We start from the raw sequence: 24,634 nt of genomic DNA on the forward strand, positions 1-24,634 counted from the left end.
GGCTCCCCCCACTCCCCTTTCTGGAGTATAAAACAATTCTACAATCATATTCTCTTTCTCAGTAGCCATTGTCTAAACAAAACAGAGAAGCAGTCACCTTCTCCAGATCTTGCTGAGAAGCCTGCAGAAGTGTTTGGCCAGATGCAATCCAGTGCTTGCCTGAATTCACGTAGGACCCCAAGCCCTGCTCCACAAGCCAATCGCAAACCTGCTCCTTGGTCCATTTGGCAAATGGCATATCCAAGTCGCTATAAGAAAACGAACAACTGTGTGAAGAACAATTCCAAGCCAGCCCGGTGGCTTCTCAAGGTTGACCAACTTATACTGAATGAATGTAGAAATTCCCTAGTAATACCCTATTTGACCATGAAAAGCTTACTTTTCAGTCCATGTTTAGGGGAGGTGGTACTGGCATTGAAAGTTACCTCAAAAGGACCACAGCTTTCATTTTCAAATGAAACCACAAAAGATTCAATATGATTGAGCAAGAAACAGATTTGTGGAAGAAAAACAAGTTGAACCAACAAGTCAAGTCACTGTACTAGTTTCAGTCAACGTGGTTTGAAGACTGAATTTCTAAACAGAAAACACTAGGTTAGATGGAAAGAAATCAAGTCTAACTTGAACTGTAGCAGAATTATGGTTTCTCTCCAAATGGTTATCAGTGAGAAGAGCGCAACATGCCATCACTGAGTACAGGGAAACATAATCACAGTAATTTCTGGGTCAAATTTTCTACTTTGACATGTAAATCGTGTTCCTCTTTGGGGGAAAAAAATGTAGATAAACAAAAATTTTCTTTATTTTTTTTTAAAACAGCACAAGGAGATCCTCTACTGTGTATAAAGAGAACACATGGCAAATGAGACCTTCATGTGTTTGGAGAAAGCCAGGGTTTCCTCCTTGATAAAACCTGTGCCCAGTCTTCTGCGAGGGTAGGAGAGACCATGTTCCAAAGACTAAGTGTAATGGTTTGTGCTAGATGTTTGCCAACCCCATCCTTCTCATGCTCAGTAGGTCAGTACAGTAATTTCAAAACAGCCCTCAATTGTGGTAAGGGTGTAGGAAAAGTTCCTAGAGTCTTAACAGATAAAGCATTACATAGTCCTGATAAATTCAGGATTATTTAATCCTGATTAAATTCCGTTAGAATTTGTGTCTTAATGAATTTATGTAGGTGCGTTCACAGAATCCATTAGTCATTAACGTTCACTGAACAGTTACTATTTACCAGATACTCAACGCATATTAACTCCTTTAATCTTCATAATTAGACTAATTCATACCAGGGGACACGGAGGCGTAGAGTATGGATGTAGTTGCTCAAAGGTCACCCAGGTTACAGGAAGCAGCCAAGCCAGCAATCAGATCCAAGCAGTCTGTCTCTAGAACCTACTCTTAACCGCTATGTTAGCCCATCTCTCTAGAGCTATGCTTTAGAGTACTTGGAGTAACTATTTTCTCAGTCAGATTGAAGTCAAAGAATCATTCTTACACAGATGTTGCTGACACTTTAGCTTTGGTTCCTCCCCTGGCTCACGCAGCCCTCAACTTCTGCATGATTTTCACCAACCACTGCCAACCCGCACTGCTCTAAAGATGACGGACCCCTCTGCCAGGCAAAGGGGTAAGCAAGAGATTCTACTGCTCAGCCCAGGGACAATACTAACATTGCAAGTGCTCATAGCCTGGACATGTGGGTAGAGATGTCAAAGTCCATTCGTTCAGTTTTTCTCACCTGTTAGATTGTCCCAAATCTCGAGACCAACCCAGTTGTGGCCCTGCAGTTGCCCTTGTCCCTCCTCTTTTAAATTCAGGCTCAGACAGGTCATCTGGGTTGAATGTAGTTGACTGACTTCTCCTAAGTCTGAATAGAAGAAACAACATCACATTGCCTTGTAGAGACCTGAGGAGACCTTAGGACTTTAAAGTTAATGAGAACATTGCTTATGTATGGTCAGAAAAGATGTCTGGATTTACACTTTAACTGAGAACCAGTGAGTCAGTGCATCCCAGATCGCAATCTTCCTTCCATCAAAGGAACAGCAAAGCCTTACAACTGCATACTTGTTTCTAGGCAATCTTCCATTTATTCCTACATTTGAGCAACACACAACACAAAGCCCCCTCCGGTTGTCTGCTGTGTTACTTACTTTCCAAAGAGTTTCGTGATCCCTCTGGATTTCTTTTTGGAATCCGGCGATGGTGGAGATATCTGCGAATTTTTCGGCTGGGAAGATCTACCAGCCAGATCTAGGTGCTCAGCTGTCTCCTTCTCTGTTTCAGCTATCCCAAGAACAGAATACATACTTGGTGAGTTTTAAAGTACGGAATGAACATGACTAGATGCTACCCTTCTTAACTTTAGCAACTCTTCACAAATTCTTCTTCTGTTGGTCTGTAAAGAGCACCCTACAAATATTACAGATGGAACACAAATTTATGTTCTGCTTTACCGTCTGCTGTGTATCAGTGAATGATGTGTATAATATCGCATATGATATTGTGCCTAAATTCATTAACTCACAAATTACCACCTCTTTGAAGTTCAAAGGTGGGATAGGATTGCCACATTCTTTAAGTGATCTGAGATCACTTAAATTAATCTCGATTTTTCTGCAGCACTTGGTACTGCTGACATTCTTCCCACATTCTCCAAAAACATCATCTCCTTCATCTTGTTAGGACAATCTCCCAGATCTGTCATCTGATCGTTTCTTCTCTGCTATAGGACCTGTTTTGTCCTCTTCTTCCACTCCGAGATTGTGTTCTAGGCTCCTGCCAGCAGGATCTCTGAACAAGTTCACCCACTCCGTGCCTGGCACAAAATGATGACTTCCCTCATTCATAAGCAGCCAGTATCACAATCTCTGGTCCTAATCTCTCTCCCCAGACTCAGGATCTGAACGTTTATGGATATTCCCAATGTGCTGTGCCAGGAACATCTTAGACTCAACAAATCCATCCAATTCTCAGAAGAATTCTCTTAGATTTTCTTATTTAATATTCCCTTGATACTAATTAATATTCTTCCTGTTACTCCCATTCACACTCTTTGGCATTTTCTTTTCACTCCCTCCTCTCCTTTGGCATTTACATCAGATCCTAGTCACCAAGCCCTGGCAGTCTTTTTTCAAGAGAGTTATTCCTATTTATAACTTGCTATGTCCTACTGAGAAAAGACTGTACTGGATATGCACACATTTTTCTTTTGATATAAAATCAGTGTCTGTTGATTCTGCCTTGAAAGAGTAACATCCAAATTTGCTACGCCCAGTTCTCCCAGCATTCTCTATTTCTTAATTCTTTTACCTGCCCCTTAAGATATGATCCCCCACTAACAAACACAAGCAGTACTGTTTCCTCAGTGTGAGACGACACTTTTACGGGAAAGAAAAAGTTGTACAAAAATCACAGAAATGGTGTTTCAGCAAGATACAAAAGTTGCAGAGGTTGACTTTTCTACGAAGCACAGCTGTGATTATAGGTTATAATAAGCAGCACTGGGCTCTTAGCATTAACAATGTATTTCTTCTAAGAAAGATGCAAAAACATTTGAAAATGTTGTCTGGATTTTATTTATCCCATGTGTATTCTAGAAATGTAAGACTGCAAAGGGAGAAAAGTAACCTGTGCTGACCCACATGAGTTGGTGTATGGGTATCTCAGGGAAAATCCAAAGGAACCTTTCCATCCAAACCCCAAAGCCATCATGGGTACGGGTATACCAGAAAATGTTGCCTAACTCACCCTCATTCTAAAAGCATCCTGTTTTCATTTTTTTGTTTTGAGGATGTTTCCTCCCTCCCATGCCCCACACTTTTAAAAAGGAAAACGGAGTTTCCCCTCTCCTAAAATCACTCTAGGGGAGGCTCCTTAAATATCCCAGAAATCTTCCTCCAGTGTCACTAAATGCCACTTCCATCTTCAAAGCAATAAATGTCAGAAGAACATTCCCTTAAGAAAAGTCAGTCTAAAGCAATCATTTGCAATGTCTTCTACAGACTTCTCGATTTGGCTGAAAACATTGCTCTCTGGGGATAATGGAGACATGGAGAAGGAACTGTCAGGACCTGGGAGTTAGTGTGAGACAGGATGCACCGGAAGGGTGAGAAAGCTGGAAGGTACGAGGCAGGAGAGTCCTGCCCTGGACTCTGAGGGTGCCGTGCGCTTCTGGGTCCTCCCAGAGCTCCTGGCAAGGTGTCATTAGCAGGGGTTAAAACAGCACGTAGGCTGGGAAGCAAAGACTCTCCAGAAAGTTCACTTTAGCAGCAGTTGGAAGGAACTCTCTGGAGTCGAGGACAACATTTTCTGATCGCTGCCAGCTTGCTTTCTAGAGATCGCAGATGCCAAGAGCAAGGATTAGTCAGCCTGGAGGACAGCACTGGCGAAGGCTGGCATGCAGGGGTACGATACCTAGGGTGGGTGCACTGGCACTTCGTTCACGATCTTCAGATATCCCAACAATGCACACAATCACACGCAGCCCAATGGAGAGAACACAGGAGAATGACAAAATGAAACACAGCTCAAAGTCCTACTCACAAAATACACACGGGGGAGGAAAGGCAAGCACTGCGCTGTGCTTCCAACATCGCAGACTCCATTAGCAGGAACAATATGGGGTTAATTGGTCCACTTTCGAAACAGATGAGAAGCTGTTTACAATGAACTCAGAGAGTGTCAAGGGTTTTGGTCTTTCCTCTACACTTATACTCCAACAAGGAGAGCAGGGTGATGGCCTGCACAGAGCTATCTTTACCACCGAATTAAACCCAAGGGGTCAGTTTCTTGCATTCACCTTCATTTCCGAGAATGAGAAACGCACAGATCAATGAACCAGGGAAGGGAGGGGATTGACCTTGTCCTCGTCCTGAGTGAATTAAAGCAAAAGCACGCTGGCCATACGTACCCAAGTTTGGTGCACTTGCTGTCCTCTTGTTACTTTTTATTTTAAAAAAGCCACGCCCAAAGAATGATCTGGCTTTCCGAGTGCCAAAGGGGTTGTCGTCCACGGATGCATCACGCCCCGGAGCTTTCGGAGGGAGGCCCCTGAATGGGCTGCTTTCTACAGGAGCTTTATCCTAAAAGACAAGTAATAATAAATGGAACACAGCGTGGCTGTGCACAATTAGGAGTACACGCTGGGCACAACACCTGATCTGTTACACATGTGATTTTATTTAAAAGAATCACAGAACTGATAAGTTGATTATGAACACCAAGCACCATATTACAATTTAGAAAGTCAGTTCTGAAAGCTACTTAGGAAGCAAGAGCAGCAACAAAAACATGTTCATCACTGACCTATAACCGGCATGCTTCATATGTGAAGTATTTAGGACATAGAAATTCTCAAGCTTTATTTTATTTGCCTCATTCCCCCAATGACATGGAAATAAGGTACTGCATAACCAGAATACCAGCAGGCTTCCTATTTTTCGAAATCTTATGACATGACTAGGCTACAATGCAGTTCACAGTCTTTGTACCGTAACTGCATCAGAAGCCCAGCGTAATATAATCACTGTGCAAAGTAGGCGTTATCTCCAAGCTTCTACACCAGCAGCAGAAAGAGATTCTACTCCAGTTATTTAAATATTCTACTCAAGGAATTACTAGTCAAATGAGGACACAACCAGTGACTGTTAAACATTTTGTTTTTGAGAGGGTGTTCTGAGACATATTCATTACCTTGCCTGCAAGTTACCCGACACAGATCACCAATTTTCAAACACTATGACATGCTTGATACACTTAACACCAAAACTAAACTTGTTATAATTAAATTTTTCTTCATCGATTCAGAAGATTCTTTGGCTGTCTCTAATAGGTCAAGGTCTTTATCGCGAAACTTAACTGTAATTAAGTTATACTTCTAAGTACTGTTGATTTTTTAGCTTTCTTGTTATTTGAATTAGCAGTTCCAGTAACATGATCTATTATATTGTTTTAGTAGGATCCAAAGATGCTTTGATTTGCATGCCCTCATTCCTCTAACATCTCCTGCCCTCTGTTTTTGTTTTTGCAGAGGTAGAGAAAGGGGAGAGGGGACACAAGCTTTGAAGGTGGTTATTTTATCCTCTGAATTTATTGCTCATCGTAACTACAAGTTTATAGATGCCACAGTTTAGTGCAACTATTACCTATGTCTCACCACAGATGTCAAAATCATTTAATCATTTATTGAATTGGCAAGACAAAAAAGGACAAAGGATGCCTGTAATTACAGCTGTGTGCACAGTCCATGCCTTATCAGGGACACCTACATTACAACTCAAGGCATTCAGAGCCAGCAGTCAAGGGAGTGCATCTGGAAGTGGCCTACCAGAAGGTAGCCTTTACAGAGTTAATGGTTGAAAATTGGAGGAAGAACGAGAGCCCTTGTTGATGAGGTCTTTAAAAAAAAAAAGACAAAAAAACAGAACACCAAAATGTTTGCTGTATACACAGTGGCTATATTAAATAAACAGCTGTTCTCGGGCGGGTGACCTAAGGATGTTTTGTGAGGTCTTAGGAAGCCCAAATATGATAATTAAGACTATCACTAGCCTGATTGAGAGTTGGGGGTTTTGTCTGTTTTTTGTACCTCCCCAACAGTTTATTGAGGTGAAACATAAAAAGTAACTGAACAATTAGGGGACATTAAGTACACTCACGGTGTTATATAACTGCCACCTCCACCTAGCTCCCAAACATTTCCATCATTTTGAATAAAACCCCTCACCCTGGAAGCAGTTTCTCTCCGTTCCTCCCTCTCCATCTCTGGCAACCGCCAAACTGTGTTCTGTCTCTATGGATTTATCTACTCTACATACTTCACATAAATGGAATCGTGGACTATCTGATCTTTCGTGTCTGGCTTCTTTCATATAACATGTTTTGGAGGTTCTGAGTTTGGGTTTTTTGGAGACAGTTAAGCAATCCCATGTATCAGACATCACAAACATTTTTCCATTGTAATCTGGACATAGGAATGGCTTCATATATTCACAAACTGTTACACACAATTCTAGAAATTAAAATAAACTTTTATCTACTTCTAAGCTATACAATCTCAGTTCCATTTATTTCCAATAATGGCTAATTAGTCTTCAGTTGTGATTATATCCAGTAGTTTCAACTGTTCATATTCACCCTTCTTAATATTTACCATTAACTGTGGTATCTAATAAATCTGCATTAGAGAAACCTCAAACTCTTCTTGACAGTTTTCTTTGGAAAATGGGAAAATGTGAGGATCCCTAAATATTTGCGTCTCAGGGTAACAGACAGAGAAACAACACAGAACCAACCCCATCTGATGACTCTTTCTTCAGATTGCCCAGGCTGCTGGACTTTTGCAGACTTGAAGTTCTAAAAATAACAATAATAGTAATTAGGATTAATAATAAGTGGCTCTGGTGCCACTGTTTCTTAGGAGAATATCTTGGAAAGAAACTAAAACTGTGTGTGGGTTGAATCCTGGTCATAAAAGAAAATCCGGATTCAGGCAGTCACTTATGTGCTTTACTAAATTATAACATTGAGTTCTTTTAAAAGCAGAGGTGGTTAACTGTCCTGCCAATAACTCTAAATGTCCCACACATGTTAGAATAGCTGGAAAAACACTTAGGACTCTCCTTGTGATGTCAACATTTGAAAATAAAACAGCATTTTTCCATGGACCAGTGGTGTATCCTTTTATGTATACATTTAGACCAGGAACTTTTTTATTTTTTATTTTTATTTAAATTTTAGTTAATATACCAGGGAACTTCTAAAACACTCACATACTATTTATATATAATCCTTGTAATTAAAATAAAGGACAGAAGTGTTACTTTTCAATTCACAAAGGAATCCATTTTCTGAATCTGGCCAAGTAGTTCATTTTACAGTTCTGATCGAGGCATACAAGAAAAATCCCTCTGGCTGCCCATAATAATTTGTTTGCTTTCCTTGCAAAGGTGAAGTGACACTGTAAACATCCAGAGATTTTTTTCCCTTTCACATAACTAGCATTCAAGTGTACAGGGCTGTCTTTTCAAAAATGGAAGTCAGGAATAGGTGACCAGTTTAGAGAGAGAAAAAAGCTCTAAGAAGCAGAGTAACACACATATGCAAACTTTTAAAAGGCAATTCTCATGTACTCATGTGTACATAAGTTACTAGACTTGTCCAGTATCAAATAAAGTAAAAGATATTGGTGAGAAAAGAGAAGATCTCATCTTTGAATACTGCTCTGGTAAGAGATTTTCCTAATTCAGACTTGAACTTGGATAAACATAGATAATGGACCGGTTTACTACATGGAGAATGCAAAAAACTACTGCAGCCTTTCCAGCCATTACATCATTCTCTGTGACTCTTTTCTGCTAGGGTCAAAATGCAAGCCAGTGCAAACCTGAAATTCAAAGCACTGCACTTCACATGAAAACTGATGAAGGAAGGCTAAAGCCGTGCAAACACTTGGCACGAGATAATGGATAACAGTCCATGAGCAAGTATCTCTTTGTTAACTCACAACCTCCCCTTTCCCTGACATCCAACCACCACACCTGCATTAATGTATTCAGGCCTCAGTCATCCGCTTCTCACAGTGGTCACTGTGAGTTTGTCAGAAGCTTCCTCTCTCCCAGGTATCAATGACATTTTCCACATTCAAGAACATGACTTACGAAAGACTATCGCACGGCTGGGTTTCAACAGAAGCACCAAGGATTATTTTTCCATCACTAAAAGAAGAAAGAAAAGAAAAGGAAAAAAAAAAAAGGAATGTGTGTGCTTCACAAGTAAAAGACCATATATATTCTAAGTAAGCAGAACTGTCAAAAAAACAAAAAATTGTGCTGGGGAAGCGATTTCTCTTTTAAAACAGTCGTGTGTGTTTTGTTTTGTTTTGTTTTTAAACACAGGCTCCATGCCCAGTATGGGGCTTGAACCCACAACCCTGAGATTAAGACCTGAGCTGAGATTGAGTCAGCTGCTGAATTTACTGAGGATTCCCAGCTGCCCCTCTCTTTTAAAATTTTCTACTATATTTTCTTTTGTTAAAAAAATATTTTACTTATTTATCTGACAGAGAAATCACAAGTAGGCAGAGAAGCAGGCAGAGAGAGAAGAGGAAGCAGGCTCCCTGCCGAGCAGAGAGCCCTATGTGGGGCTCGATCCCAGGACCCTGGGATCATGACCTGAGCCAAAGGCAGAGGCTTAACCCACTGAGCCATCCAGGTGCCCCTAAAATATTCTATTATATTTTCTTTTATTTGGTCTCATTATAAGGTTAAGTAATTGAGAACATGCTCCCTCAAAATTCTACTTGTTAATGGAGAAACTACTGTATCCCTGTCCCAAATCCTTCTTCCGAACAGCCTGGGCCACATGACCATTGTTATGGGGCTTGGGACCCACTGGCGGCTCCCCATGACTTAGGACATAAAACTTGAGTCCCCTAAAATCTCTCTCTAACCTGAACACCACACCTCCCTGGACTCCTGCCCTAGGACTTCTTGCTTCACACCCTTTATTTCAATAATCCAGAACTGACTGTAGTGATTGATTTACACTGGTCCCCTGGCACATGCCTTACAGTTTCTTGCCTCTCACAGTAAAACCTGTGTCTGTAAATAAATTGCAATGCACTCTTGTGTTTGCTTGATCTACTCTGCTGAACATTTATATTGCAATGTTGGGTCATAAATGACATACCTTTCTTCAAATGAAGTCTCTGGTTGAGGAGGCAATTTTGCGCTTTCAGACGTTTCCAGGCCCTTAGATGTTGGCAGTAATGAAGGGATTGAAACTTGTAAGATGCTGGTGTGGAACTGTAATGTAATTAGAGAAAGTAAAAAATCCAATAAATAAGACAGAAGTCACAGAGATAAAATAAAAATAACGGAGACAATTACATGGTCCATCAAAAAAATTTCATACACCTATGTTTAAAAACACTATTCTTCTCTTTATAAAATGGTCTCTGGATATAAACATCAATGACTGTTAAAGTCAGAGAAAACATTCTGGAGGAAGGTCATTTTTTTTTTTTAAAGGTTTTATTTATTTATTTGACAGAGAGAGAGTGATCACAAGTAGGCAGAGAGGCAGGCAGAGAGAGGGGGGAAGCAGGTCCCTGCTTAGCAGAGATCCCGATGTAGGGCTCGATCCCAGGACCCTGAGATCATGACCTGAGCTGAAGGCAGAGGCTTAACCCACTGAGCCACCCAGGTGCCCCAAGGAAGGTCATTTTTGAACTTGGTTCTGAATAAAACATAATACCATCAAGTAAGTCAATAGTTGATCCTGACAACTTTAAGCCCTAGTAAAAACTTTGGTTCTAACCTTATGCAAGTCACTTAACTGGGCACCAGTTTTCTCCTCTGTAACATGAGAATGGCAATGCCTACCTGACAGGGTTGTCATGATTTGAGATGAGATTTGGGTAAAGTGCTTTGTAAACACATCTGTTTTCACTTTATTTTCTATCACTAGTCTAATATAGAATGTTGTTCAAACCAGATTTTTTTTTTTTTTAAGATTTCATTTATTTGACAGAGAGAGACATGGTGAGAGGGAACACAAGGAGGAGGAATGGGAGAGGGAGAAGCAGGCTTCCCACTTCCCTGAGCAGGGAGCCTGATGAGGGGCTCCATCCCAGAACCCTGGGATCACGACCTGAGCAGAAGGCAGACACTTAACGACTGAGCCACCTAGGCACCCCCCAAACCAGTTCTTTGTGGATACCACTTAAAACACTTGGCTTAATAATACTACAGCAGCAACAACAAAAATGCCTAAAAACACCTTCCTAAACAAATGCTTTGTGTACCCTAAGGATGGAATCTATGGAAGAAATTTTATACTCTGGGGTTAAATAATTTTCGATGACTGTAGAGCATTATGGTGTAAGAGCCCATCATAAACTACAATACATGAATCACTTAAAAAATATTGTGATAAAAAAATAAAATTTTCCTCAGTGAATTCAGTCTGCCAGTCAACCAACCAATCAGTGACCGTCCCTCCTTCTGAAGTCAGCCAGGAAGGTAGGGACTTACAACCTGGAACACACTTCTAGATGCCAATCAATCAATGACAGTCTCACCTCTGTAACCACACATCCACAGCGGATGTCAACTCTCTCTAGCCTCTGAGAGTCCCTCAATCCCTGAGCTCCAAGCAACCCCACATGCCCCACATATGATCAAAGAGACTGTCCCTGACCAACAAAGTTCACCGAGGTAACTAGATAAGCAATACATTTAGCTCTGTGGTTTTTTGTTCCAGTTACTGAGCGGTGGTCTCATTCCTTGACACTAAGAGGTTATAACATGTGAAGTCTGTTGAAATAATCTGATTGGGCCCAAGACGGAGTGGTTCGTGTTAAGCTCCATGTCAGTAAACCCAAGCTTAGCTAAGTTTCCGTGCTCGGCACTCCCAGAAAAGGCAGACCTAGGTCAACCAATCGGCACTTGCCTGCCCTTAGTAAGTTACCTGACCCACCCCGCCCCGAGACTTCTCTTTGCTGCACATTAAGGAAAGTAACCCTACTTAACCAACCAGCAAATGACCAGCCTGATCCTCTGCTCCTGCTTCCTTCGGCCTAAAAAAGCCCTTCATTTTGTACAGATCCGTAGAGTTCCTTTCCATCTGCTAAAACGGACATTGCCTGATTCATAAATTGCTGAATAAAGCCAGTAAGATGTTGCAAATTTACTCATTTGAAGTTTGTTCTTTAACAACAAGTCTGATCTTGTTGCTTCGCGATTTTTTATTTATTTATTTATTTTTTAGAATCTTTATGATTAGTTCTGGGCAATTTACAGAGCCATCATCCCTGTGTTAAAAATTTTCTCAGCTGAATTTTTTTTTAAAGATTTTATTTATTTGACACAGAGAGATCACAAGTAGGCCGAGAGAGAGAGGAGGAAGCAGGCTCCCTGCTGAGCAGAGAGCCCAATGTGGGACTTGATTGATCCCAGGACCCTGAGATCATAAACTGAGCCGAAGGCAGAGGCTTAACCTACTGAGCCACCCAGGCGCCCCTGAATTTTGTTCTTTAAGAAGTCCTATTGCTGTAAAATAGGAGATTACTTCACTCTCTTTTTTCTTTTTTTTTTTAAATTTGAATCTTTATGATTAGTTCTGGGCGAATTATTGAGCCATCATCCCTTGTGTTGTCAAGTTCACAGTAGCTCCCCGGGTTCCTAACATGGGGAAGGAAATGGCCCACTAACAAACTGATCCATTTCCTTGATTTCGTTTTGAACTTAGGACTTTAACTCCCAACTCCAATCTCCCTTCTAGCTCTTCTTTAACAATATGGCTGAACACACTCAATCCTCATCAAATCATTCTGGTTCCAAACAAAAAGTCTCATTAAAGTACAATTCACATAGGAAAGACTTTTTTTAAAGAGACTATCTGGGCAAATCTTACATGTAACATCTGCCATTCTGTAAATAGGCAGCAAGCATACTCATTGACTGTCAACTGTTATTTTTCCCTTCAGTAGAAATATAATTAGCAATTAGGGGATTTTCCCCCTCTAACATATTTTTTATTTCCCCCTCTAAAATATTTTTTATTCCTTAACTAATCCTTTGCCTCTTTTTTCCAATTTTATTGGGATATCACTGACATGCAGTACCGTATAAATTAAAAAGAAAAAAGAAAAGGAAAGGAAAAAAAAACACATTTTTTTCCTTGCAATGAGAACTTTTCGGATCTACAGTCTTAGCAACCTTCCAGCATACCAGACAGCAGTGTTAACTATAGTCATCACGTTGTACCTTATACCCCCAGCACACTTGTCTTATAACTGGAAGTCCGTACCTTTTGATCACCACCTTCCAATTTCCCCTACCCAGTAATCCTTATGACTGACATCTTTTAGCCCTCTCCTATAGTGAAGAGAGAAATGTTTCCTCCTTGAATTCATTTTCATGCAATTCAAATTTCATTTTCTCATTAGGTAATCAGCAGGAATAGATAGGAAAAGAAAAGATGCCACTTGGTTTTTTTCTCACTGAATACAGTAAAATGTTAAAGGAAAGACGACCAAAGGGGGAATTGGAAAACATAAGGTAGTCAAGACTATTTAGTTAAAAAACAAAAACAACAATAACAAAAACAATTTTTCCCATTCCCAGTTTCTCTAGACAGTACACTGCACTAAAATTAAAAGTTCTAGGGCAAAGAGGGAGGTGCTGTCAGGAAGCCACGGGTGTGCCTAGGTTAAGACCTCAGGAAGACTTAAGGTACAGCTGTCTCATTGAAACCTTCAAAAAGTTCGACAACTCTAAAAACAGAGGGATATTCCATAGCAGCCATACAGAAAACTTAAGATAGAGAAAGTCTTATGGTGAAGATAATTGTGGATATCCTTTACCTGACGGAGTGGATTATAAATTGATTCATAAGAAATGCCAAATGAATAAAATATTATACCAAATAGAACCAAGAGGGACAGAGATAGTAGAAGGCAGAAGGCCCTAGACCCGTATAGATACTTTTGCAGAAAACAACTCATCTGCAATTACAGGTTCTTTCTCCTGGAAATGGAAAGATGACTCCCAAGGAACAACCAAGAGCCCAAAGGTCTGGGCCCTGTCAAGGAACTGGCCACACGAGCCTGGCTGGATTTGGGAACTGCTACTGACTAATGATACGTGGGTGTCTTCCATGTCTATGTTCCCTCTTCTTGAATGGGAATGCCCAGTAGTTACTATGCCCATTCCACCACTGCATGTCAGGTGTGTAGGGGACAAATGACTTGACCTTGAATTTCCTGGTTCTTTACATGGAATGGAGTGCTACTCGAGAAGCCAAACCTGAGCAGCTGCACCTACATCTTGACCGGGTCTGGATGACAAGGTCTTGGGATGCGGAAGCCTGACTGGAGTAAGACCAAGAGGTCTTTGATGAGGGGATGAGGACATTTTGCATGGGGGAGGGATATAAATGATTGTAGCCAGAGAGTGGAGGGCAGTTGTACTAGTCGAATATGGTCGTAGGGGTATATGCCATCCCATGTGTTCTTCTCAAATGTGATATTACTTGTCCATCAAGAGGTAGGGTCTTTGTTTCCTCTCTGTGAATGTGTGTGGGCCTGTGACTACAGGAGAAGAGATGCCACAGGGTTTCCGAGTCATAGCATAAAAGATGATATAAATATGCCCAGTCCTCTTATTGGGATGCTCATCCTTAGGATCTAAACGCTCTGCTAGAAGAAAGCCAGGGAGTCACAGGTATTTCCAGCTAGGGCCTCAGCTGAGGTCCTGTCCAACAGTAGTACCAACCAACCATGTGATATACAAATGGGTAGCCTTCGGATGACTTAAGCCTCCAGCCTTCACACCATTCCAACTATTGCCCAGTGGAGCGAAGAAGAAATGCTCCTGCTGAGCCTTACCCACATCACACATTTGTTAGCAAAACAAGTGCTGTCACTCAAGCCACAAATTTTTGGGGTGGTTTGCAATAGGTAATGGAAACAGATTTTGGCACCAGTCTGATGTGTGAAAGAAAAGTTAATGATGAGTTCAAGACTAAATATTCCTGTCCAGCTGCTTTTTTCCAAGTCTAAAGAAGTCAGGGAAGATTTTAGACCAGAATTTTTCAGAGACAACATTGGAAGTGACTAAAACCAACTTCTTTATATAATCTCACGTTATCCCTCTTCATTTATTCCCTATTTGTTCTTTACTAATAAAGATTATTATTGTGTAGATTGTAATCTATTTAGGATGACATCTTTCTCCCATGTTCTTCCTGAATTATTTAAGCAATTTTGACATTGCCCAAGGTATTTATTTATTAAAGAGGGGGGGAAAAACCAATCTTTCAAATAAAGTCCTAGCAGACTGAGTTTTGACATGAAAATTGCTAAGACTCAGTCAGTAGCCACACTGAGAAAAGATCCCAGGTCTTTCCTGCTGTCAACAGCATTTTAACCTTCAATGACACAGTCTCTTCACTACAAAGATAATGTTGAGAGTCTGTAAATACCTCTTCTGGAACACTTGTGTTGAATGGGTCACGACTGGGAGATCCCGTGACTGGTGTAGATGATACACTTTTCTCCAGGTCACTAAAACCCTGCGCATCCAGCAAAGTGGAGACGGAACCAGAAGTGAGCAGACCGTCAAAGTCGCCATCTTGGTCTAGGAAAAGGAGAAAAATGGCAGCTTTTCATTTACATTTCACTTTTGGAGGAAGAATACCAACTGAATATAAACATTTTTCCCATCCTCAAAAATCAAAAGTGAGTTTCCTTTGAAATCCTTAGAAAAATAACAAGAGGACCTCTAGGAGAAATGTTAAACTATGAGCACCTGGAGCCTGAGGGTGGTATTAATAGCTATTACCACAGACTCACAGCCTTGAAATCAGAAGTTCATTTAGTCCAACAACCTTCCCTAATTTTGTTTCAGAATTTGGGGCTTTACAAATTTCAGTTCAGAAACAACCAAGCTGGGGAGGAGTCAAGATGGCGGAGAAGTAGCAAGCTGAGACTGCTTCAGCTAGCCAGAGATCAGCTAGATAGCTTATCTAAAGATTGCAAACACCTGAAAATCCATGGGCAGATCGAAGAGAAGAAGAACAGCAATTCTGGAAACAGAAAAACAACCACTTTCTGAAAGGTAGGACCGGCGGAGAAGTGAATCCAAAGCGACGGGAAGATAGACCCCGGGGGAGGGGCCGGCTCCCGGCAAGCAGCGGAGCAAGCGCGCACAAAATCAGGACTTTTAAAAGTCTGTTCCGCTGAGGGACATCGCTCCAGAGGCTAAACCGGGGGGGCGAAGCCCACGCGGGGTCAGCGTGGCCTCAGGTCCCGCAGGGTCACAGAAGGATCGGGGGTGTCTGAGTGTCGCAGAGCTTGCGGGTATTGGAACGGGAGAGCCAGCTACAGAGACAGAGCGGACAATAGGCTCACAGCTCAGTGTTACCTTGAACCGGTCGCAGGCTCGGTGAGCTCGGAGCGCAGCTGGAGGTCAGGCAGACGGGAGTAACTGGGCGCTGTTCTCTGGGGCCCTGGGCTCTCGGCTCCTCCGGGCCTGAGACCAGGAGGCCGCCATTTGTATTCCCGTCCTCCGGAACTCAACGGAAAGCGCTCAGGGAACAAAAGCTCCTGAAAGCAAACCCGAGCGGATTACTCACCCCGGCCCCGGGTAAGGGTGCTGTAATTCCGCCTGGGGCAAAGACACTTGAGAATCACTACAACAGGCCCCTCCCCCAGAAGATCAACAAGAAATCCAGCCGAGACCAAGTTCACCTACCAAGGAGTGCGGTTTCAATACCAAGGAGAGCAGCAGAATTCCAGAGGAGGAGAAAGCCAAGCACGGAACTCATGGTTTTTTCCTGTGATTTTTTTTTAGTCTTGCAGTTAATTTAATTTTTTCTTTTTCATTTTTTTTTTTTCCTTCTCGCCTTCGGGTAAATTTTTTTTTTTAACTGTTACCTTTTTCTTTTTTAACAGTTTATCTAATATATATATTTTTTTCTTTTTTACATATTTCTTAGGTGTTTTCTTTTTTAAAAAATTCTTTTCTTTTTAATTTCTTTTTTCTTTTTTTTTCTTTCTTCCTTTTTGAACCTCTTTTTATCCCCTTTCTCCCCACTCACGATATTGGATCTCTTCTAATTTGGTTAAAGCATATTTTCCTGGGGTTGTTGCCACCCTTTTAGTATTTTACTTGCCCCTTCATTTACTCTTATCTGGACAAAATCACAAGACGTAAAAATACAACACAAAAAAAAGAACAAGAGGCAGTACCGAAGGCTAAGGACCTAATCAATACAGACATCGGTAATATGTCAGATCTAGAGTTCAGAATGACAATTCTCAAGGTTCTAGCCGGGCTCGAAAAAGGCATGGAAGATATTAGAGAAACCCTCTCGAGAGATAGAAAAGCCCTTTCTGGAGAAATAAAAGAACTAAAATCTAACCAAGTTGAAATCAAAAAAGCTATTAATGAGGTGCAATCAAAAATGGAGACTCTAACTGCTAGGATAAATGAGGCAGAAGAAAGAATTAGTGATATAGAAGACCAAATGACAGAGAATAAAGAAGCTGAGCAAAAGTGGGACAAACAGCCACTGGACCACGAGGGGAGAATCCGAGAGATAAGTGACACCATAAGACGAAACAACATTAGAATAATTGGGATTCCAGAAGAAGAAGAAAGAGAGAGGGGAGCAGAAGGTATACTGGAGAGAATTATTGGGGAGAATTTCCCCAATATGGCAAAGGGAATGAGCATCAAAATTCAGGAGGTTCAGAGAACGCCCCTCAAAATCAATAAGAATAGGCCCACACCCCGTCACCTAATAGTAAAATTTACAAGTCTCAGTGACAAAGAGAAAATCCTGAAAGCAGCCTGGGAAAAGAAGTCTGTAACATACAATGGTAAAAATATTAGATTGGCAGCTGACTTATCCACAGAGACCTGGCAGGCCAGAAAGAGCTGGCATGATATTTTCAGAGCACTAAACGAGAAAAACATGCAGCCAAGAATACTATATCCAGCTAGGCTATCATTGAAAATAGAAGGAGATATTAAAAGCTTCCAACACAAACAAAAACTGAAAGAATTTGCAAATACCAAACCAGCTCTACAGGAAATATTGAAAGGGGTCCTCTAAGCAAAGAGAGAGCCTACAAGTGGTAGATCAGAAAGGAACAGAGACCATATACAGTAACAGTCACCTTACAGGCAATACAATGGCACTAAATTCATATCTCTCAATAGTAACCCTGAATGTGAATGGGCTAAATGCCCCTGTCAAAAGACACAGGGTATCAGAATGGATAAAAAACAAAACCCATCTATATGTTGCCTCCAAGAAACTCATTTTAAGCCCGAAGACACCTCCAGATTTAAAGTGAGGGGGTGGAAAAGAATTTACCATGCTAATGGACATCAGAAGAAAGCAGGAGTGGCAATCCTTAGATCAATTAGATTTTAAGCCAAAGACTATAATAAGAGATGAGGAAGGACACTATATCATACTCAAAGGGTCTGTCCAACAAGAAGATTTAACAATTTTAAATATCTATGCCCCCAATGTGGGAGCAGCCAACTATATAAACCAATTAATAACAAAATCAAAGAAACACATCCACAATAATACAATAATAGTAGGGGACTTTAACACTCCCCTCACTGAAATGGACAGATCATCCAAGCAAAAGATCAGCAAGGAAATAAAGGCCTTAAACGACACACTGGACCAGATGGACATCACAGATATATTCAGAATATTTCATCCCAAAGCAACAGAATACGCATTCTTCTCTAGTGCAAATGGAACATTCTCCAGAATAGATCACATCCTCGGTCCTAAATCAGGACTCAACCGGTATCAAAAGATTGGGATCATTCCCTGCATATTTTCAGACCACAATGCTCTAAAGCTAGAACTCAACCACAAAAGGAAGTTTGGAAAGAACCCCAATACATGGAGACTAAACAGTATCCTTCTAAAGAATGAATGGGTCAACCGGGAAATTAAAGAAGAATTGAAAAAAATCATGGAAACAAATGATAATGAAAATACAACGGTTCAAAATCTGTGGGACACAACAAAGGCAGTCCTGAGAGGAAAATATATAGCGGTACAAGCCTTTCTCAAGAAACAAGAAAGGTCTCAGGTACACAACCTAACCCTACACCTAAAGGAGCTGGAGAAAGAACAAGAAAGAAACCCTAAGCCCAGCAGGAGAAGAGAAATCATAAAGATCAGAGCAGAAATCAATGAAATAGAAACCAAAAAAACAATAGAACAAATCAACGAAACTAGGAGCTGGTTCTTTGAAAGAATTAATAAATTTGATGAACCCCTGGCCCGACTTACCAAAAAGAAAAGAGAAAGGACCCAAATAAATAAAATCATGAATGAAAGAGGAGAGATCACAACTAACACCAAAGAAATACAAACTATTATAAGAACATACTATGAGCAACTCTACGGCAATAAATTTGACAATCTGGAAGAAATGGATGCATTCCTAGAAACCTATAAACTACCACAACTGAACCAGGAAGAAATAGAAAGCCTGAACAGACCCATAACCAGTAAGGAGATTGAAACAGTCATTAAAAGACTCCAAACAAACAAAAGCCCAGGGCCAGACGGCTTCCCGGGGGAATTCTACCAAACATTTAAAGAAGAACTAATTCCTATTCTCCTGAAACTGTTCCAAAAAATAGAAATGGAAGGAAAACTTCCAAACTCATTTTATGAGGCCAGCATCACCTTGATCCCAAAACCAGACAAGGATCCCACCAAAAAAGAGAGCTATAGACCAATATCCTTGATGAACACAGATGCGAAAATACTCAACAAAATACTAGCCAATAGGATTCAACAGTACATTAAAAAGATTATTCACCACGACCAAGCGGGATTTATCCCAGGGCTGCAAGGTTGGTTCAACATCCGCAAATCAGTCAATGTGATACAACACATCAATAAAAGAAAGAACAAGAACCATATGATACTCTCAATAGATGCTGAAAAAGCATTTGACAAAGTACAGCATCCCTTCCTGATCAAAACTCTTCAAAGTGTAGGGATACAGGGCACATACCTCAATATCATCAAAGCCATCTATGAAAAACCCACCGCAAATATTCTCAATGGAGAAAAACTGAAAGCTTTTCCGCTAAGGTCAGGAACACGGCAGGGATGTCCATTATCACCACTGCTATTCAACATAGTACTAGAGGTCCTAGCCTCAGCAATCAGACAACAAAAGGACATTAAAGGCATCCAAATCGGCAAAGAAGAAGTCAAATTATCACTCTTCGCAGATGATATGATACTATATGTGGAAAACCCAAAAGACTGCACTCCAAAACTGCTAGAACTTATACAGGAATTCAGTAAAGTGTCAGGATATAAAATCCATGCACAGAAATCAGTTGCATTTCTCTACACCAACAGCAAGACAGAAGAAAGAGATATTAAGGAGTCAATCCCATTTACAATTGCATCGAAAACCATAAGATACCTAGGAATAAACCTAACCAAAGAGACACAGAATCTATACTCAGAAAACTATAAAGTACTCATGAAAGAAATTGAGGAAGACACAAAGAAATGGAAAAATGTTCCATGCTCCTGGATTGGAAGAAAAAATATTGTGAAAATGTCTATGCTACCTAAAGCAATCTACACATTTAATGCAATTCCTATCAAAGTACCATCCATCTTTTTCAAAGAAATGGAACAAATAATGCTAAAATTTATATGGAACCAGAAAAGACCTCGAATAGCCAAAGGGATATTGAAAAAGAAAGCCAACGTTGGTGACATCACAATTCCAGACTTCAAGCTCTATTACAAAGCTGTCATCATCAAGACAGCATGGTACTGGCACAAAAACAGACACATAGATCAATGGAACAGAATAGAGAGCCCAGAAATAGACCCTCAACTCTACAGTCCACTAATCTTCGACAAAGCAGGAAAGAATGTCCAATGGAAAAAAGACAGACTCTTCAATAAATGGTGCTGGGAAAATTGGACAGCCACATGCAGAAAAATGAAATTGGACCATTTCCTTACACCACACACAAAAATAGACTCAAAATGATGAAGGACCTCAATGTGCGAAAGGAATCCATCAGAATCCTTGAGGAGAACACAGGCAGCAACCTCTTCGACCTCTGCCGCAGCAACATCTTCCTAGGAACAACGCCAAAGGCAAGGGAAGCAAGGGAAAAAATGAACTATTGGGATTTCATCAAGATCAAAAGCTTTTGCACAGCAAAGGAAACAGTTAACAAAATCAAAAGACAACTGACAGAATGGGAGAAGATATTTGCAAACGACATATCAGATAAAGGACTAGTGTCCAGAATCTATAAAGAACTTAGCAAACTCAACACCCAAAGAACAAATAATCCAATCAAGAAATGGGCAGATGACATGAACAGACATTTCTGCAAAGAAGACATCCAGATGGCCAACAGACACATGAAAAAGTGCTCCATATCACTCGGCATCAGGGAAATACAAATCAAAACCACAATGAGATATCACCTCACACCAGTCAGAATGGCTAAAATCAACAAGTCAGGAAATGACAGATGCTGGCGAGGATGCGGAGAAAGGGGAACCCTCCTACACTGTTGGTGGGAATGCAAGCTGGTGCAGCCACTCTGGAAAACAGCATGGAGGTTCCTCAAAATGTTGAAAATAGAACTGCCCTATGACCCAGCAATTGCACTATTGGGTATTTACCCTAAAGATACAAATGTAGTGATCCAAAGGGGCACGTGCACCCGAATGTTTATAGCAGCAATGTCCACAATAGCCAAACTATGGAAAGAACCTAGATGTCCATCAACAGATGAATGGATCAAGAAGATGTGGTATATATACACAATGGAATACTATGCAGCCATCCAAAGAAATGAAATCTTGCCATTTGCAACAACATGGATGGAACTAGAGCGTATCATGCTTAGCGAAATAAGTCAAGCAGAGAAAGACAACTATCATATGATCTCCCTGATATGAGGAAGTGGTGATGCAACATGGAGGCTTAAGTGGGTACGAGAAGAATAAATGAAACAAGATGGGATTGGGAGGGAGACAAACCATAAGTGACTCTTAATCTCACAAAACAAACTGAGGGTTGCTGGGGGGAGGGGGTTTGGGAGAAGGGGGTGGGATTATGGACACTGGGGAGGGTATGTGCTTTGGTGAGTGCTGTGAAGTGTGTAAACCTGGTGATTCACAGACCTGTACCCCTTGGGATAAAAATATATGTTTATAAAAAATAAAAAATTAAAAAAAAAAAAAAAGAAGAAACAACCAAGCGGAGAATATCAGTGGTACAACAAACTAATTCTGAACAGCAACACAGTCACCATGAGAAACTCAATATTCATCATTCATCATTTCTGTGTTCTTATTTTTTTATTAATTTTTAATAAACTAATAATGTATTTTTATCTCCAGAGGTACAGGTCTGTGAATTGCCAGGTTTACACATTTCACAGCACTCACATCATCATTTCTTTGTTCTTAAAGCAAAACAAAACAAAACAAAACAAAACAAAAACCACATACATATAAAGAAGAAAAAACAACAATAGGCAATCTTCTGATTCCTTAAGATGATCCTTCTGTGCCATTTATTTTAAAGAAGAAAGAACAGCCTTATGGACAAATGCAACCACATACCCAGGAAAGCGGCCAACTTTGAGAACTACTTCTACATCTTCAGCAATGAAAAGGATTAGCTGCTGAACAACTATGTCAGATATTCTTTTTTAAAACCAAAAATTGATGCTTAAAACACTATTCTCTGAATAGTACAAAATCCTAAACTCATTTAAAGCTGTTAACTAGACTTACCTTCTTATATTTTTATTAGGCATTTATTCTAAGTTCATTAAAATGTAGGTATTATTCACATTCTCTAAGGACTAAGTAAATACAAATACTAGTTAGAAATCACTGTTTATAAACTATTCATTAGAACAGGACATAATTTTCAATGGTGGTTAAAAACTCCCTCTTTTTAATATACAAATGTCAGTAAGTACATGATAAGATGTCCAATACTTTTCATCATGAGGGACTTGTGATGAGAATACTTAAAACACTAAACCAATTAAATCAAAATCATATCAAATGTACAGGATTGTGAAGTTTCAAATACCATACCAAGTGTTGGCAAGTGATACATTGCTGTTGGCAATGTAAAATAATACAACTAACTTTGGAAAAGAAAACGAAAAACAACCTCCTTTTTCTACACATTTTATATGCATTAAAAAAGATGAAAAAAAGTACAGGAGGGGTGCCTGGGTATCTCAGTTGGTTAAGTGTCTCTCTCTCTCTTTTTTTTTTTTTAAGCTTTATTTACTTATTTGAGAGAGAGAGAGCATTGCATGCACGCACAGGCCAGGGGAGGGACAGAAGGAAAGAATCTTCAAGTAGCCTCCACCTGAGTGCAGAGCCAAGGTAAGGCCTGATCTCACGACCCATAAGATCATGAGCTGAGCTGAAAGCAAGAGTCGGACGCTTAACAAACTGAGCCACCCAGGTGCTCCAAACGTCAGACTCCATCTCTGCTCAGGTCTTGATCTCCAGGTCGTGAGTTCAAGCCCTATGTTGGGCTCCATGCTGGTCATGGAGTCTATTTTAAAACAAAACCAGATTAAACAAACAACAACAACAACAACAAAAAACCCCATGAAACTGACAAAAATGATCATGTCAGTGCAATTATGAAGAATACCTCTTTTCTTGATTTTCTTATGTTTCATAATTATAGAAATTAATGTTTTCCTTTGATTTTTAAATATAAAAACTACAGTATTGAGATTCTATAAAATCAAATACTGTTTTAAATGTTATGACTACAGGGGTGCCTGGGTGGCTCAGTGGGTTGAGCCTCTGCTTTCGGCTCAGGTCATGATCTCAGGGTCCTCTGCTCAGCAGGGAGCCTGCTTTCCCCTCTCTTTCAGCTGCCTCTTTGCCTATTTGTGATCTTTCTCTTTGTCAAATAAATAAATAAAATCTTTAAAAAAAATAAATGTTATGACTATGTAAAAATTAATCACTTGTTAATTTGCAATACTGTCTAAAAAGAGACACTCTCTTGAAGGCAGAGAAAATGCTGAGTGATGAGAATCGCTGTAAGAACACTGACAGAGGTTCATTTGCTTGCTCATTTGGATATTTAAAATTTTAACATACACTAAGTCCTGTGGAAAATAAGATGAAGATCCATTTTTTTTCCCCTCTCAGAAATCCTCGTCTGAAGTAGGATTTTCTTTCTTTTTGAACTCATCGAAATTGAAATTCCAAAATCTGAGTATTTCACAAGTATCTCTGAAAAAATTTATTACTCATGTTTACTTTTAGAGCAAATAACCCCACCTTGCATTGCTAATGAATGAGAAAACTTCCAACGTTCTTAACACTTTTGTTTTAAATGACCCCCAGAGATTTTCCACATTTGAGGATGGCCAACTGAACCATGCACCTATAAAATAATACCACATCAAAAGGCATAACTATTTTATTAAGTTTTTAATTCTGATTAACATACAGTGTAATACTAGTCTCAGGTATACAATATAGTAATTCAAAACTTCCCAACATCACCCTGTGCTCATCCCAACAAGTGCACTCCTTAATCCCCATCAAAGCGTGACTATTTTTACTTAGATGTCTTATGGTTTTGGTTTTATTTTATGTTTTAACTTAACTTAACACATTCAAAGCTGAACACAACCCCCCTTAATCATTTCAGTGCGCCCTCACTAGGCTTCGTTACCTTGGTAAATGGAATCATCACTCCCCCCCCCCACCCCGGTCGCTTTAGTCAAAAACATCAGTCTTTCTTGATTCTTTCCTCTTCTTCACTCTCATCTAATTCGTCACACCACTGTGTTAGTTCGAACACCAAAATGTGTTTCTAATCAGTACCATTATTAACATTCCATTTGGAATCCTGCAAGAGCCTCTTGACTGGCTTCTCTTCTTCTGATACTGCTCCCTCCTCCCAATATGGTCCATTTGTTACGAAAAATGCCGCAGACTTGTAAAAACCCTTCCGTGGATCCCGCTGGGCTCACAGAGCTGAATGCCTCACATTGCCTGACCTGTCCAACGCTAACTTCTA

At 40.2% G+C, this 24,634-nt stretch overlaps 1 protein-coding gene across 1 annotated transcript in view; it reads right to left on the minus strand.

The window, feature by feature from the left end:
* LOC309870252 (liprin-beta-1-like) overlaps positions 1-24,634 on the minus strand; it is a 63,642-nt gene that overhangs the window by 10,906 nt on the left and 28,102 nt on the right. The window contains exons 11-18 of the mRNA XM_082742437.1: positions 14,989-15,143; positions 9,691-9,806; positions 8,661-8,717; positions 7,296-7,494; positions 4,913-5,084; positions 2,154-2,286; positions 1,739-1,867; positions 98-248 (exon numbers count right to left, since the gene is read on the minus strand). Of these exons, the coding sequence (XP_082598563.1) occupies positions 98-248; positions 1,739-1,867; positions 2,154-2,286; positions 4,913-5,084; positions 7,296-7,494; positions 8,661-8,717; positions 9,691-9,806; positions 14,989-15,143 (1,112 nt within the window). The remainder of the gene's footprint in view (positions 1-97; positions 249-1,738; positions 1,868-2,153; positions 2,287-4,912; positions 5,085-7,295; positions 7,495-8,660; positions 8,718-9,690; positions 9,807-14,988; positions 15,144-24,634) is intronic.

The sequence above is a fragment of the Mustela nivalis genome, assembly GCF_964662115.1.
Source record: "Mustela nivalis genome assembly, chromosome: 7".
Taxonomy (NCBI): domain Eukaryota; kingdom Metazoa; phylum Chordata; class Mammalia; order Carnivora; family Mustelidae; genus Mustela; species Mustela nivalis.